The 18,384-nt window shown below is 45.0% G+C and overlaps 1 protein-coding gene across 1 annotated transcript in view; it reads right to left on the bottom strand.

Annotated features, from left to right (window-relative positions):
- Window positions 1-18,384, bottom strand: part of LOC142477108 (uncharacterized) — a 237,848-nt gene that overhangs the window by 116,517 nt on the left and 102,947 nt on the right. Inside the window, exons 5-9 of the mRNA XM_075582160.1 lie at window positions 15,310-15,396; window positions 14,517-14,667; window positions 9,109-9,267; window positions 3,426-3,535; window positions 1,352-1,442 (exon numbers count right to left, since the gene is read on the bottom strand). Coding sequence (XP_075438275.1) covers window positions 1,352-1,442; window positions 3,426-3,535; window positions 9,109-9,267; window positions 14,517-14,667; window positions 15,310-15,396 — 598 coding nt within the window. The remainder of the gene's footprint in view (window positions 1-1,351; window positions 1,443-3,425; window positions 3,536-9,108; window positions 9,268-14,516; window positions 14,668-15,309; window positions 15,397-18,384) is intronic.

The raw sequence follows: 18,384 nt of genomic DNA, 5'->3' as shown, positions 1-18,384 counted from the left end.
AAATAGATCTTGCAGTATCATAAATGGCAGGACAAAAAAAGGTGACTGCCTTAGAACTGCTGTGAAGAAATGGAGAAACATTTTCATTTAGATTTTTATTCCGTGTCTTTCCTACTTTTTTCATATTTTGGTGTAACGTTTGAATAAAGGTGCATCAGAGATTTCTCATCTTTAGCCCTCTGGGGGTAAGACACTTCAGAATGAAATCTATCGTCACATACAGCAGGGGGTGCTCAACTCCAGTCCTGAAGCCCCCCAACAGGTCAGGTTTGCAGCTATACAGCAGTATACAGCTATAACATATCCCAGGTGGCTCAATCAGTCCCTGCTTCAGCAAAGGTGGCACGATCAGAGACTCAATCTTTGACTGAGCCACTTTTGATGAAGCTGGGCTATTCTGAAAACCTGAGCTGTTTGGGGGGGGGGGCTTGCAGACTGGAGTTGAGCACCCCCTGACATAGTGTACAGTCCCACGAGATCATATAGCAGTTTTCCCATTATTCCTGTCAGTAAGTGTGAATCTTGTGCAATAACGTTCCTGTGTTACATCAAGTATTACATCAAGTGTGAATACTACATTCCTACTGTAAGTGCGCATTTGGAGAAAAGTACTGAAACACAAGTATAAACTATAACAGGTATGATATCTGACTATTTCCGCCTTCAATGGCAGAGGGGCTCATTCATTTGCTATGCACTTGAGCCTCTGAGAGTGCTTAATATTTTTCTTGACTATCAGAACTACAGATGTGCACATTTTTGTGCCTAAGTTGGGGAACTGGTGAAATTTGCCGTTTTTGTCCAACTTACACAAATCAAACTAAAACGTTTGCCAAGTAAAAATCTTCACAGTCGGAAATTTGACAGAATGAGAGAGATAGCCATGAGCACATCTGAGGAGCCTGGGAAATATACTTTTTAAAATGATTGGAATATAATTTGATTATTGAAATTAGAATATTTCCCAGGTGTGCTCACAGGTATCTCTCCCCGTGTTGTATAGATTAGTGTTTTGTGAGGTATAAAGGTCAATGGGCTCTCTGCCAAATAAGTCTCCTCTTTCTCTCACTCTAACCTATATTTCAGAATATACACAGTATTCTTCTCTTATGAAATTTGTTGGAAAAGTCATTTGAGTTCTCACTTTTGACAGAAATTTCTTTGTAGCATTTTCAAATATTTAGAAAGTTTGAGTAAAACATACTGTAAACAAAGTGAATTTGGACAAAACCACAGATCTCTAATCAGAACAAATACCTTTTGCTTATTGGTTTATGCAGAGCCAGCTACTTTATACTAATATGCTGTATATGGTATGTTAATACAGTATGGGTACAATGTTAAGCTTAACCTGAGGTCTGTGGTTCCAAGCGATTCAGGAAGAAGTGCTGTTTTCTATTCGCCCGATCTTTAACGTGCAATTGATCCAGCGCTAGGAAGGCCTATAGTACATGTGTATGACAAAGAGAGAGAAACAAATGAGTATTTATTCATATTTACATCATAACATTTAATAACACAATAATCACATGAATATTTTTTTCATATATAAAGACAATGTTGATAATGCCTTTATAATTAGTGATGGCGCTAAATAATGAGGATGTCATTTTTATGCACAAGGACTTGGATAGACTGGAAGCTCAGGCAGATAACCTAATCTACTAACATGGGATTCGGAAGGATGAAATAATGTCATTTATAGTAATATCTCATTATAGATGAGTGAGGAAATGGGAGATAATGGGCCATATTTACTAAACAATGCTAAGCTTTGCACGACAGTATACAGATCATTTACTCAATTAAGAAAGCTTTCTCCATTGCCTCCAAATGTACTTTTTACGGAAACAACATATTTCTTGCCAGTATGGGAATATTAGTTCAACTGGCTACAAAGGATTAACAATGTGTGTAGGTCACCTTGACCAGCGTATGTTCTGTATTGACCTTAGCAACGTTAACATTTGTGTATGCCGCTGTGTACACCACAAGTTCAACAACATTATACAAAATAGCCACGCAGAGGAATATCTGGCATAGCACGTGTACAAGCTCCTGCCTATGTCAACATGTTAATATCAACAAGTTATTTGAAAAGGCCCAAATCAAGCGGTCGGCACGTCCTGGAGGCTCACACTGTACAACAGGTCTATTGCCATCATTTTATGTTGTGCAGCTTAAATAAAGAAGTTTATTAACTGGCAAAGGACTGACAAGTTCTCGTAGGACATGCAGTAAGAACAGCACAGGAGTGGAGACTAATACAAACACAGGTAACACAAGGTGTCAGAACTGTAAAAATAAACCAAGAATCTAAAGGGGTCTCCGGACTCCAAGCAGGTGGCAAAACTGGACTAAGTGGAAGAAGTGGTTTCATTGTGCCATACATTCCTAGGTTTCTATGCATAAACTATAATAATAATAATAATAATAATAATAATAATTGCAGCTTAAAAGCCGTGGTGAGTTCCCCTGAACGTTATGAAGCTCTGCAAGCCATGGGGTCCTTACGATGTTGAGGGAATATCATGCTATTAATGCTCATTTTCCATGGGGAGATCCCTCTCTTCTCTGTATCGGAACATAAAGCTCTACACTTTATGGCACAGGGGGTGGTCGCAGCACACAAGTCTTCCGGCAGTGAAATGGTTAATTAATTTGCTGCCGGAACGGCCTTATATGCGTTACAAAGTAGACCGGGTGCAAAATATGGACTTATTGATGCCAAAGCATGACACAAGTGCATTTTCAACACTGGCACGGGAGGCACAAAATCACCATCATCAATAATTAGGTAATCAATGAGAAATAAGATAGCTGTGAGCACAGAAGATGAATCAGGGAATTATTCTTCTATTCCATGAATAAAAACAATGAATGTCCCAACCTGGGTTGGGGTTATTCCTTAAACTGCAATAGTGTCTCAGTGGGAATTTCCGTGCCATAATTCTCCCAATTGGCACCAGAACAGTTTAAATGAATAACCCCCACTGAATCTCTGACTTACAATTTTTAGCTGGCAATGCATTGAATCTCTTACTGCCAGAAGTGTCCAGGACTCTGATCCAAATGTGTTGTATTTATTTGTCAATGTTTGTTAAAAGAAAAAAAAGAAAAACAACACATGTCATGTCTTTAAATAAGTGGTGGCAATGAAATAATACTGAAGTTTAAGCTTGGTAACTGATCCTTTAAACGTGTTATTCATGAATTCCATCCTATATAGCAATCATGATGGCAATATCTATTCTTAGATTACTTTTGGATATCACAAGTCGTGGTCATAACGTCCCCCTGGTGTTGATACCGCAGTTGGTACGCTGCTAGGATCGCTAATCCTCCTATAAGGGGGCTGATCAGCAGAATTTCCATAAGGCCAAAAGGGTTCATAAAAATATAAAGAGCAAAACGATGTGACTTACAACAGGTGGCATATTCACAACCATCAGAGTCAAACACGACAATCCTGTGTCGTCTTGAACACTTGCATCATACTTGAGATTTAATAGCGTGCGGGCAGCTTCACTGCGATCTGTATGAAAGAACCAGCAAATATCACAAGTAAATTAATAATACACTGCATAGATGAAGAGAGAGAGAGACTAGAAAGAAATCAACATATATATGTTTACCGTACAGTATGTATATAATTGTTCATATGGCTAATATAAGTTCAGATTAACTGGGTCTGTATTGTTTTGGTTCCCTAGTATCACCCCCATAAAAAATAAAATATTAAAATATGCGTATGTTCATTACAATGTGGCTTTTAGAACAGCAGGCACACTCCATATTATGTTATAAACCCCATCTAATATTGTTCCACTGTTTCATTTTGATCCTAACAGCTAATGTTCGTTGATAAAGGATAGTCAGAATGGAACGATAAAGGATAATCAGAATGGAACGATAAAGGATAGTCAGAACGGAACGATAAAGGATTCAATTTGTAATAACAAATCTACGTAAGTACCAGCACTCACTGTCTAATAGCTAAATGATGAAAACAGTTGTAATGCAGAAAATACATTTAATAATTAAACAAACCAGAAATAAATCAAATATGTTTGCAGAAATCAGTATCACAAATGGGCATGTCACAAAGTGAGGGGTGGGAGGGGGGGGGGGAAGGGGAAAAAACATGAAACACAAGGAATATACACAAAAAACGGAGAACGGAAAGTATGCTAGGGGGGCGACGTTTCGAGGGACTACCTCTTCATCTGGCCCATTCCCCCTGGCAATAAAAGATTAATGGGAATAGCAAAAGAAAACAGTAATCAAACCCTGTGGCTCTGCTCCTTGTGCTCAGGGTTTGATTACTGTTTTCTTTTGCTATTCCCATTAACCTTTTATTGACTGTTGTGGACTCCTGGTGCTTTTTTGCAAGCTGCTTTTTTGCAAGCTGTGTTCAGCCTTTACTGTACTATTGCCAACAGTGTCTTGTGGTACTTGTACTACTGGCATTGACTTTAGTGGATTCGTGCTGCCCTGCTATTAGCTGTATTTAGCCTACATTGTATGTTTGCTATCTATTTTCAGGGGTGTCTGATTTGACCAGTTATAGGGGAAGGGAGGCTTAGGGAAGTACCTCTGGGACCTTTTGGACCAGGGGGAATGGGCCAGATGAAGAGGTAGTCCCTCGAAACGTCGCCCCCCTAGCATACTTTCCGTTCTCCGTTTTTTGTGTATATTCCTTGTGTTTCATGTTTTTTCCCCTTTTCCTTCCCCCCCCCCCACCCCTCACTTTGTGACATGCCCATTTGTGATACTGATTTCTGCAAACACATTTGATTTATTTCTGGTTTGTTTTATTATTAAATGTATTTTCTGCATTACAACTGTTTTCATCATTTAGCTATTAGACAGTGAGTGTTGGTACTTACGTAGATTTGTTAGTACTATACAGGGGAATAAGGGTCCCCTTTTGTTCCGTGCACCCTGCAATTGCATACATTTAACACTATCAGAGTGCTGTCTATCGTCCCCTTTCACCCATTCAATTTGTAATGTAGCAAGGAGAGTCCCTGCAGTTCTTGAAGATTCCTTATTATTGGGTTATTGTAGGAAGTTCCAGCACAGTCATGGGGAACCCCACAGCTCTTTATATTCGAGTTGACAATTAGGATCTAATCAGTGGTGATGCTAACTTTTAAGAAGCTCTTAAATATAATTATGTTTGGGGTGCGTTGCCCTTAACTCTTAATTTAAAATCAATTTATGAGATTATGAACAACAGTACTTACTTCTACAACCACTTTGGTCTACATGAATCAATAAAAATGCACCATACCAGATCATGAAGCGGGTGGAAAACCTAAATTGGGAGCCATCTCACATTGTTCACACTCAGCTTCCAGTTACTCCTCACTATACTCACAACTTGCTTTCCTTCAGTGTTTGCAATTCAGCTTAAAATCTAAACGTGCTTCACCATCACCCTCCACTTACCCAAACAACCTTATCACAATTTATAATGATCAGTTCCTCCTCACTAGACCAATATTCTCCTCCTGTACACCGACAGTGAACGTGCTCCAACCCCCAACTCTGACTTTCATGCTTTCTACACTTCTGCGCTTAATCCACTAATTGGCTCTGGAGGAAGTCGCTCACTCTCACTCTGCTCCCTTTCTTGCCAAACAGAGCTACTTCTGTAATAAACGCATATATCTGCCCCACGCCACCTTTCCATGTTCTTTAACTCCCTTCGTCACCCTTCCTCTAGAACATGCTTCCTCAAAGGCAAGGTGGGAGCTACTGTATATGCAGACAAATCCTCCATATCCCTCACACATCTCTCTTTCCTGGTTTTTCTCCTTCTACCTTTGACTCCTATTCTCCAGTTACAGAGGAAGAAGTGCCTCAGCTGCTCTTCTCGTCAACCTCCACCACAAACAGCCCAGACCCCATTCCCTCCAATCTCCTTAAATCTTTTCCTTCTACCCTGGTCCCTATCAAAACCTATATATTTAACTCATCTAATTGTTCTGGAACCTTAACATCTCTTTTTAAGCATACTATTGCCCAACCTATTCTCAAGAATATCACCCTCGACCCTACCACCTCTTCTAACTATCATCCTGTTTCTACCTTGCCTTTTGCCTGTACATTTCTGGAATGCCTTGTTCTCAACTCCCATGACCCATTTCGCCATCTCCAATCGGGCTTCCATAGATTTGTTCATTTGAAACCAAACTGACCAAAGTAGCAGTTTAGCTCCATATTGCCATAACTCAAGTAAACTATTCCATTCTGATTGTTCTTGGCCTCTCCTCTGCTTTCAATGCTTTTGACCACCATCTTTTCCTGTACATTCTTCAATCTCTTGACATTCATGGCCCTGCCCTCTCCTGGTTTTCCTGCAAGTTCTTCCTCGGTGTCTCTTGCCTACTCCTCTTTTACCCTTTTGGATGTCTCTGTTGCTGTACCTCAAGGCTCTTATTACCCTACATTTCCCATCTTTATGTACACACACACTCCTTTGGCTTCAGCTTTTATCTCTATGTTGATGACACACAATTATATTTATCTGGACCCGACCTTACACATCTGCAGTCACAAATCACATATTGTCTATCAGCAATCTCTGCCTACATGACCCTTCATCACCTGAAACATAATGAGTCTAAGATGGAGCTCCATTTATTTGCTCACACACCAGGCCCCATTATTCCCATCTCCATTGTAGCTAATAACATTACTATCCCTCCAGCCTCCTAAGTACATTGACTAGGGGTTACACTCCCCTCTTACAAACACTGTTGCTAATCTTGCCATTGCTTCCTCAGCAGCATTGCAAAGATGTGCCCATTCCTCTGTTCCTCGACTACTAAAACACTAATGCATACCCTCGTTATCTCCGGTATTGATTACTGCAACATTATTTTATCTTGCTCACACCTCTCTTTAGAATCTAGTCAAAATACTGCTGCTACATTGCCCTGCTCTCGTATCTGCTTGTGACTTACTGAAATCTCGCTGTCGTCTTCCTAATATTCTCCATATAAACTACAACATTCTCATCCTTTCCTTTAGGGTTCTACAGTCAGGGGCATAGCTATAGCCCGGGCAAAGCTCGGGGGCCTGTGTTCTTGGGGCGCCCGATCTCCCCCCATCCCTGTTGGTGGCCCCATCTCTCTCTGCAGACAGGCAGGAGGAGACGGTATGCGGCGGGCCCCCGGCGTTAAACAAAAGATAGGCCGACAGAGAAATTAGCAGTTGTTACACAGACAGAGCAGGACAGCGGGGGAGGAGCGCGCTCTAGCAGCAGACACCGGATGTAAGAAAGACTTCTGGGTCAGACCACTAGAGTGCGCTCCTCCCCCGCTGTCCTGCTCTGCCTGTGTAACAACTGTTGATATTTCTGCCGGCTTATCTTCTGTTTAACGCTCACTGCAGCACAACATCTCCCACTGCCTGTCTCTATTACCACCCACAGGTAGGCATGGGGAAATAGGGGGGAGAGAGATGATGATGATGATGATGGGGAGAGATGATGATGAGGGGGAGAGATGGTGATGGTGATTAGGGGGATAGCTGATGGTGATGATGATGATGAGGAGAGCTGGTGATGGTGATGATGATGAGGGGGAGAGTCGATGAAGGTGATGATGATGAGGGGGAGAGCTGATGAGGAGGAGAGATGAGATGGGGAGGGGGTGGAGGAGGGGAGAGATGATGAGCAGGATGAGGGGGAGAGATGATCAATATGATGGGAGGGGGAGAGATGATGAGGGTGAGGGGGAGAGATGATGAGGAGAAATGAGGAGGGATGATGAGGGAGAGGATGGGGAAGGGAGAAAGAAATTGCAGTCAGTATTAATATTAATGGGGCCCTAAAAAATGTTTTGCCCGGGGCCCTAAAAACTTTTTTTGCCCGGGCGCCCGCTCATGTCTACCTTCACCACTGTCTACAGTACTTGGTACCCCCATACAGTATATCTCAAATGTGATCTATTTTTACACCCCTACACTCCTCTTACACTCGACCCAAGGATGTTTTATCTTTAAATTTTACCTCTACTACAGCCCCCTCACTTTTTTCACTCATCTTTCCTTACGTATGGAACTCCCTTCCACTCAATGTTCGGCAAACACCTTTTCTTTACATTTTTAAAGGACAGATGAAAATTCCCCTTGTAAAATAAGCATCTCTGTAAAGGATTTACACCTTTACTACTGACTCCAGATGCACGTGACCTCCATGACTTGCACTTTTAATAATGCACCTTTACTTCTACTCTGTCTACTCCTCTTTGCTGTGTTACCATTGACTTGCTGCTGCTAATCCCCCATTGTGTGTACTTTATTTTCTCTGTATTGTAATATTATAAAGTGCTGCATAGGCTGTTGGCCCATACTGTACATACATACATACATACACACACACATACATACATACATACACAAATATATATACATACTAACACAGAAAAATTAATTGATATGTAAACAATAAATAATACAACTTTGAACTAGAAGATGCAGCTCATTATGCACCATCTGTGCTAGAAGACACCTTACGGCCCCATTCAAATGAATGTGTCATAAAGGTCCCTCTTTACTGGGTTTGTATGACTCCATGCCGGCACATACTGTGCATTACAGCCCATTCACTTGAATGCGTCATAAAAGGCCATAGTTACTCAGCATTGCTGGAAGGTGTTAATGGAGCAGTAACACTGAGAAGGTCACAACAGACTTGATTCAATGATGATTTATTTCAGCCAGAAAAAAACCCTTCCTTTCTATGGCTGAAATAAATCATCTTTAAATGAAGTCCTTTGTGACCTTCTCAGCATCTCTATTTAGGTTCAAACTTAAAAAGGGCAAGCAGAGTGACCATCTGGAGGAGAGAACACCAGCAATAATTATTAGCACACATATATTCAAAACAGAGTGCCTAGGGACACCTAACTTCTGATACAGTATGTTATGGAGTAGCACAGCTTGGTAAACACGGCTCAATACAGATGACCAACTCCACCATTCTATGCATGTGTCTTCTTAAAATAATGTCCTTGGGTCTATGTTTATCAACATGAAAAGGTTTATTTCCTGATAACTGATTTAAATGTGCCCGTGTTGTACAGTATGTGTTACCTAGCTCCGCTGCCAGCTGCAAAGGGGTGCGCTTCTTGTGATCCCGGATATTGTTGTCTGCCTCACACTTCAACAGCACCTTCAGAGAATGCACTGCATCGTACTTGGCTGCATAATGGATTGGCGTTTGCTTCCCATTTGTAACCACGTTGATGCTAGCTAGAAAAGGTAAAGTAAGACACAGTGATTCAAAGAAAAGGCTCAATTCATGACACAATGTAATATGGTTCTAAGCCCCTTCACTTCACTACCAGTCACGTCTCAAACGTTTTCAGAGTCTCGCTTGTTTTTAGCAGCTTTGGCCTCATACACTTCCCCAGGTTCTACCTGTTCCAAGTAAACACTTCTCTACTACAAAGTCATGTGTTTGGATCAAAAGTCCCAAATCTCAAACCTTGGAAGCTATTGTAATTGAGAGGACTGGCAACGTTCTGGATATCTCAATGCATTTATCATGGTGAAATATAATTACTTTTTTTAAACAGCAGGTTAGGTGACCAAATGGCCCACATCAGCTGTCAGTTTGTACCTATCTCTATTAATATTGCTAGGCTATAATCGTTGTCATAGGTACACTGTAAGTATGGGCACAAAGTGAAACTGATAGGAACTCAACCATTTACACCAATTCTAGTTGTTTACTCATATACTAATCATGAAATGCAACAAAAGGCAAAGCAGAGTGAATGCAGATCATAGTGCTCGATCCAAACAGATCTCAAATCAGACACATGGGTACAATAATTTTACACTTAATACCAGAAAGTCTGCCATTTTTAATGGGTATTAATTAGTGTATGGAACATCTTAAGGAGTATGATACCACTTGGCTTGCTTTACTTCCTATGAAAGTCAAAAGAATGAGATTTAGTAAATGGAAGTCTATCGACATGCCTTTTATTAAGAGATTAAATCACCAGAGCATCCTATTCGATAAAGTTGAATAAAATGTTCTAATCTAAATGATACCACAATGGAAAGATTTCATTCATCTTGGAATATTTATTTTGACTATCTCAAAATGATAACTAATTGAATCTTATATTATATCTAAGAAGTTCTTTCAAGTTGTTTTTTTACACTGTGAAGACAGAGTATGTACAGTAGATCTTGTCACAAAGAACAAAGCAGGCCCAGTGAATGTATAATATAGGCTAATTTTAGGCTCTATATTTATTTATTAATCAAATGTTTTGCCAGGAAGTAATACATTGAGAGTTACCCCTCGTTTTCAAGTATTTCCTGGGCACAGAGTTATAATGACAAATACATGGTTACAATGAGTGAAAGGCACCCTCTCTATCCACCTTTAAGACCCACCTTAAGACACACTTGCTTAAAGAAGCATATGAGTAGCACCGTGGCTAATACTATACATCAGCGGTGCGCAAACTGGGGGGCGCCAAATTATTTATGGGGGGCGCAGGCTGTGCGGCGAAACCTGGGGGCGGGCAGAGCAGTGTACGGGCGGGCAAGCAGCTGAAGCTCCGTGCTGCTGCTCCCTGTGCTTGCAGAGTGGGCGGGGCTTCTCTCTGCACACAGACACACGCCCTCCTTCTCTTCCTGTCTGTTTACTGTGGGGGACCGGAGCATGCAGTACAGTAGAGGGGGTGGGGGTGGGGGAGGGGGGAGGAGTGTATTGTGATATGAGTGTGTGTTTTGTGTCTGTGTTGGTTGTGATATGAGTGTGTGTTGTGATATGAGTGTGTGGAGTGTGTGTGGTGTGTTGTGATATGTGTGTGGTGTGAGGGATGTGATTGAGTGTGTATCTGTTGGTTGTGATTGTGTTTGTGTGTGGTGTGTTGTGATTGAGTGTGTTTTGTGATGTGTGTGTGTGTTGTGCCTGGGTTGATTGTGATTGTGTGTGAGGTGTGTTGTGATATGTGTGTGTGTTGTGATTGTCTGTGTTGTGATATGTGTGTTGTGATTTAGTGTGTTTCTGTTGGTTGGTTGTTTGTGTGTGTTGTGATGTGTGTGTTGTCTGTGTTGATTGTGATTGAGTGAGTGGGGTGTGTGTTGTGGTGTGTGTTGTGATTGTGTCTGTGTTGTGATATGTGTGTGGTGTGTCTGTGTTGGTTGTGATTGAGTATGTGTTGTGATTAAGTGTGTGTGTGTTGTGATTGAGTGTGTGTTGTGATGTGTGTGGTGTGATTGATTGTGTGCTTTGTCTGTGTTGTGATTGTGTGTGTATGGGTGTTGTGATTGAATGCAGTGGTGCACAAACTGGGGGGCGTACGCTCTCCCAAGCTTGGCGCTTGGGGAGACAAACAAAATTGACTTTGAAGCACGCTCAGCAGCAGTCAATGCACACACACACACACACACACACACAGCAATAGCCCCGATCCAAACTCCCCCCCACCCCTGCTTGTGCTTGCAAAATTATTCAGGACACCCTGTGCTCATGCTTGGAGAGTTGGTGATGTCACCGCTCTGTGGCAGCGTGGACGCAGCGTAATTTTGCAAGTGCGAGCTGCAGAAATATGTAAGTATTTAGACATATTTGTATTTACATTGTATACCGTTTACCATTTAATAAAGGTTTGTTTTTTTTTCCATGTGATTTTGATTACATCAGGCAGGGGGGGCCCGAGAATTTTCATGGATGAAAAGGGGGGCTCGGCATAAAAAGCTTGCTCACCCCTGCTATACATGATACATAAAGCTTGGCCCCCTACAGACACACTTACCTGAATGCCCTCCTACTGTCTTTGTACATTCTCCCCACCAATTAAATTGTGAGCTCTTCGGAGCAGGGACTCCTCTTCTACAATGTTACATTTATGTCTGAAGCACTTCTTCCCATGATCTGTTATTTGTAATTTATATGATTGTCACGTGTATTACTAATGTGAAGCGCTATGTACACTAATAGCGCTATATAAATAAAAACATACATACATACATACAAAGGGGTTATACAGTCCATTTTATACAAGACATTGGGAGTAAATAAATCCTTCCCCCCTGGATCAGACAGAGCAGGGGGTGTACTGAAATCTCACTCGGCAAGTACCGTTTTATTTAAATTATTCGTAAAATATGGGCTATTTATTAGAATAAATATTTGCTTGTTAGTTTGGTGGCTTTTATGTCTGGTTTCTTTCTGAGAAATTATAAAAAAAAAAAAGAAAAGAAAAACCCGTTAAAAAAATAATATACTGCATGTGTTAATGTCGGTGTGATGTTAGCTTGCAGAAAGAAAGCATTGCATCTGTCACACACAGTGTTGTTTCTCATTCATATTTTGTAGCCAGCGTGCGTCAGGCATGCACCTGGCAGGCGAGCTCTCGCACGGGCTGCGTTTTCAAGCGCCCGGCCCTATGGTAACCACAGCACAATATAAATATACAGATTGAGAGATGTATCAAATCCCAGCCTTACCCCTAATCCCATTATAAATATGTATCATCTCACTAACCAAACAGACATTTGCATGCTGTGTCTTGTGCTGTGGTCCACCCTGTCCTGTTATTAGTAGACCAATCGCCATTAATAGGAACGAACACCCAGCGAAAGAAACATTTCACTGCCCCTGCTATTACTGAGCTAATATCACAGATTTCATCGCCAGTGAAATCAAAAGGGAATTCAGCACGTGAAAGGTGCCCGTCGCATACAGGATTAAATTACAGTGGGCAATTTATAGTATTTGTTTCCCCCCCCAAATCAGACAGGCGTTTGAAACTGTTCCCGGAACATGTCACTGTAACTTGAACAACCCCCTTCTCCCTGCCTCACCTTTCGCTCACTCTGCTCTGTTTGGCAGTGGGCCCTTACAGAAGGAGTGGACATGTGCACATCTGAAAATGTTGTCATTCACAACCACCCCGCTGTTTTTTGCTCCGTTTGACAACAAACGAAATGTGGCAGACTATTTAAAAAATATTATATTTTTCGATATTATTTTCAAGGCCACTGTCAACAAAATGTAACCAATTAATCATTCCAGTGTCCCTTAGGTCTCTCCGCTGTAACGCGCGCCCGCGATATTGGCGGCGCGTTCAGCCGATTCCCCAGTCTGCAGCTCACTGCAGGAAGAGAGACCAGGGGGGCGTGGCGGGGGAGTGACGGGGGCGCGGCCATGACGTCACCCGGCAGGTTCGCCCTCATTGGCTGAACCGCCGGGGGGCGTGCCTAATCGCTCGACGCGAGTCCTGCTCTCAATTCTATTGAGAGCAGGAGCAGCTCTCGCCCGAGCGCTGCGGCCCCCCCTCGCAGCGGGCCCAGCGCCATTGAGGGGAGGGCTCTCGTCCGTGCAGGTCCGCCACAGCGGACGCTGTAGTAGGCAGCGGGGACCAGGCCTTACTTTAGTCCTATATGGAACATCACCTTTATCTGCTAATACAGAGGAGGGCAACTCCAGTCCTCAAGAGCCACCAACAGGTCAGGTTTCCAGGATATCCCTGATTCAGCACAGGTGGCTCAGTCAAAGACTGAGCCACTGATTGAGCCACCTGTGCTGAAGCAGGGATATCCTGAAAACCTGCCCTGTTGGGGGGCCCTTCGGGACTGGTGTTGCCCACCCCTGTGCTAATAGCAGCACTTGAATGAATAATAAACCGGTTCACTGTGAGGGGTCGTAGTGGAGTCATTTAACTCTCGTTCCTATATTAAGTAAAGGAAGCACCATACGGTGACAGCCAGCAGGCACAAGACAACCAGCAACTGGTTAGGAAAAAGCCCATTCCTTATTATGAAATGCTGCTAGTGTACTCAGCACTACACATGGTGGATTTAACAAGAGCTGAAGGAGTAGCTTAGAGGTGAAAACACATTTTTTTACGTGGGTGTCGGCTCTCCTTGTTATCTTGAGCCAATCATTTTATCTCCCTGTGCCTTAGGTGCCACAATTACAGCAGACTGTACTGTACATCCTTTGGGACGGGGGGGGGACTCCTTGTGCATGAACATTTGTAAGTAAAGCGTTATGTATACTGTCAGCGCTATATCCTGTAAGTAAAAATATTTCTAAATGATTCCGTTCCTGTCTATGTGTTTCCTGAGGAATAGTTATTTTGTGTCATTTCACATCAACGGATCACAATTCTGTGGAGAGTATCAACAGGATAAGTGTTACAATGCACACGTATTATGAGCCATATATGTGCCTCTCACTGGACTTCCATTACAGTCCCCAAACTCTGCTAGGTCTGAGGTGTGGTTGGTTAATTATCAAATGTAAGACACCTGCTTCACATGTTGCTAAATATGACTCACCAAGTAGATCATTTTAATGGGGTGTGCCAAAGCATACTATTATTTACCTTTCTGAATGCATGTAAAGCCCTTTATATTGATATGCCAGGGGCATCGTGCGCATGATTAGAAGAATTCCCAATACACACCACGTATATTTGCTCGATGTGCAGTGTGTAACCGCCTATTATTTTTCCAGGCTTGCTCACCTCCATTCTTTAATAACAAAGTCACCATCTCTGGGTAATCCACCGCAGCGGCCACGTGTAACGGGGTAACGCCAAAGCTGTCGGGTTTGTTGACGTCCGCTTGTCTTTCAATCAAGAATTGCGCGACCTCTGTATGCCAACTTTTAGCCACCTGGGAATGGAAAGAAAGGTCACTGTTAGGACGGACTTTCACTGCAAAGAGATCTACACTGTGATGCTGCTGCACAGAAGAAGCCCTAACTATATAAGTACAGCAACACTGAAACGTTACGGGCAGGGGTGCCACCTTCTACTGTATTGAAGGGTGACCCGGAGACTGTTTGCAATTAAATCCCATTTTATTTATTTATTTTGTGAACATTTATCTATCTACCTCTCTTACCTTCTCCGGCAGCGACGTCTCCTTCAGCAAGGTCCCGTCAACGTGGCTCCGCGACAAATGGCGCTGTGCTGCCCATGACAGCGTGACGTCGTGGCGCCATGCAGTGTCACGGTGCCGTGATGACAGGTCGGCTTGTGGCGCCAAGGCGTCACGTGACTTCCCATTGTCATGGCATCGTGCCGCCGTGACGTCACGTAATGTCCCGTTGTCATGGCAACGCGACGCCGCTTGACGTCACAGAGCCACGTTGACGGGACCCTGTAGGAAGAGGTGCTGCCCCCCCTCCCATTCCCACCTGGTAATTTCACAGGTAAACCCGTAGCCCGGAGATATGTGACAAAACCCGTAGTTTCCAGGTTAAACCCGGAGTGGTGGCAGCCCTGGGTACAGGGGTAAGCTGCAGTTTCTTACCTCATGCATCGCGGTTTGTCCATACTTGTCCACCTCGTTTACATCAGATCCTTCAGCCACAAGCTTATCAATGGTATTTAAATTAATCTGAAATGTAACAAAGAATTACGTCTTTTTTTTCACGCCTGCAATAGCTTTTACAGTAGCTATCCCACCTTGACAGATTTTTTTTTCTCCATATAGTGTATGACAATATTGGTCTTTTTTTCTAATGTAGCGGTCATGTAAAATGCCTACAGTCATCTCTCCTGTTGGCAGTAAGGCCTGGTAAGTGTGGGCATGCCAGCAGTAATTATGGAGGTTTCCCCTCACCCCCTGGTGGGGTGCTCTGTGTATGGCTGGGACTGGTCACATGCTCTGACTCCATGGTTAGTGATCTCAGAGATGTGTCAGCCTCAGAAGCTTACATAAGGCACAGCACAGTGTTCTAAAGTTGTTAGTAGTTGTTCTGCAGAGGAAGGAGTTCAAGTTCTATCAGAGTGTCAGTTATGTTATAGTAACTCCATGGGAGGCTGTGTCCAGGGACCTGGCACAGGACAGTGATTCCTGCGGGAATAAGTAAATCCCTGATCTGGGTGACATACCTAACTAAAGGGAGCACTGGCGAGATGAGCGGCTGAAGATACTCCTTGTGGAGGGCAGCTATGCCCACCGTGTCAATAAAGATGAGTTCAGCCAGAAACCCTCTCGTGTATCTATCTGGAATGAGTGTACAGAGAGGAGCACCACGGAGGAGTTCCTCGCCAGGATCATCCCCTTGCGGACGCAGGGACCCTGGTGAGGTGGAGGCGCTGCACTGGAACTAGGTGAGACTCAGCACACTACCTCAGCTGCCTGTCTGACGGGTTCTCCCCACACACCATCATGCGGGAGACTCAGGAGTCCTGTAGCCAGCAGGTGCACCATCAGGCATATTCACACTGTAATGGGGTCCGGTTAGACCACAGGGGCCAATGTGAGATTGGGTGGGTCAGGCCGGGCCAGAAACACCGTTACATTTGGAGGCGAGCTGCTGAGATCAGATCCGTCAACAGGACAGGCTTTTAGCTAGGTCACTGGGAAACAGGGAGAGTGTCTGCTGCCACTTTGTGCTGCGTAGGGACGGACCTAGGGGTGGTCAGGGGGCTGACGGGATATTGTCAGTTCGCAGGGACAACCTAGGGGCCTGAAGGGAGTGAGGGGTCTGGAGCGGGCTATAGCTGACCGAGTCACCTTGAGGCAGTGCTAGTTGGTAGGATGCCAGAAGGGACAGCCTGTTAACTTGGTCAGGAGTCCTGGAGAGGGTCTGCGCTAGGCTGACCAAGACAGGTAGACGCCCCAAGTACTGCATGGCAGAGCCAGCCAGAGTACCTAGCCATTCCAGACACTCACCGTAGGGAGCACAGACTGGGAGGAAGGAGTCACAGCAGACACTGAGAGAGTGAGCCTAGCCTGAGGTAGTGCAACACTGAGTCACACCTAGATAAGGTACACATGTGGTGGTGCATCTGAGCTAATCTTTATTGTACCGGTGTGGTGGCTGCCCCGCAGAGTGGAGCCTCATGTACGACAACTGTTATGAGAGAGTGGAGGATCCGCGTGGCGCGGAGAACGTAAAATGGCGGACAGAGGCTGATGGGGAGGGCACCCGTGGCGTGCAACCCACTGAAGAGCAGACTGTCGCCGAGTTGTCATTGACCAGGCTGCTCTGGAGCGGAGCGAAGGCTATCGCTGCCCCGTTTTTATCCTGTATGGGACAGCGAGGGGCCACCCTTGAAGAGTGTGAAGAAATTGTTATAATTGGGGGAGAACCCCGTGAGGAGAGCGAACGAATGGACTTTTTGGGCGCAAAAACCAACCAAAATGGCGGCTCCCGCTTGCTAGGGAAACCGCATGGGCCAGGCGCAGAAAAAATGGCTGCTGCAGGACTTGCACAGAGCTGGCCGGGAATGGCGCGAACAGCAGAGCCCCGCCCTGAAGGGGGGCATGGCGCGAAAGCTATGGCTGCGCCGGGATGGACAGTGACTAATTCAGCCCCTGTGCTGAGTCAACCGTTGAGTTTATGGGACCCTCCCCTGATTTCTACCAGGGGGAGTGACTTTCAACTATGGCCTGTGGGAATGCACCCACTGGGCCCAGGGACTGATATCCAGACGGCGCCACTACAAAAAGTAGTTCCGGCCGTGGAGGTGATTTGCAAGCAAAGGTACCTTGTGCAAAAAGCTGCTGCAAGGAGAAGGCGGGAACTAGCCGCGGGAAAGGATTCCAGCTCTGGGGAGGAGACTGGCGCGAAAACGCAGACCGCGCCCACCAGGACTGAGAGAGGTGCGGCCTTAATTAAGGGGCATGATATTCCCCTGTGGGACCCGCCCATTATTGCAACCCCTGGGGGCGGGTTCCAACTCTGTCAGAGAAGGGAGGAGCCGAAGCAGGGAGTGGCGGATCCAGCAACTTCCACCAGTCAGTTGCGAGGAACCACAGAGAAGGAGAGACCTGTACAGGAAGTGACTCCTGTACCAAGAATGGCCTGCTCCTCCACTGTGGGCACTATGGTCTCCACCCAGCCCTACTCAGTGCCCGGCGGGGTGCTGGTGGTGAGGGTGGCCAATACAGAGACGGTAGTCGGGCTCTGCCTACAATGCGGGCTGCCCGGAGGTACAGTGAATACGATGGCACGTTGCCCTCATTGCGGGACTTTGTATCTGTGGCCTATGCCCACATTCGTTCCAATACAGCCTGCTGACCCCCCGGTGGATGTGACACGGCGCTCTGCTGAGTCCCCGGGCGCGCTGTGGATCAACCGCGCGAGTCCCGGAGACAGGGGTCACTGGCCATTGAGGCGGCTGGATTAAACCCCGCGACAGGGGCAAAGAGACTTTCACCCCACTTTCACCCCGCCCCGAGACCCCTAGGTCGGGGCGAGGGGACTACTCTGATGAGGACCTCCGTGAGCTGGCGGTAGCAAGAACGGAGCGGAAAAGACAGACGGGGAGAACGACGCCCCGTGGGGTGAGTGACCGGACGTCCCCCGCAGATCGGCGATCCGACCGACGGAGTCCCGCCATCCCAGGACCTGGCGGAGATGGGAGAGAGACG

Source organism: Ascaphus truei, chromosome 2, assembly GCF_040206685.1.
Source record: "Ascaphus truei isolate aAscTru1 chromosome 2, aAscTru1.hap1, whole genome shotgun sequence".
In the NCBI taxonomy this organism is placed as follows: Eukaryota; Metazoa; Chordata; class Amphibia; order Anura; family Ascaphidae; genus Ascaphus; species Ascaphus truei.
Note: the sequence above shows the minus strand (reverse complement) of the source record. Positions and strands in the feature narration are given on the sequence as shown.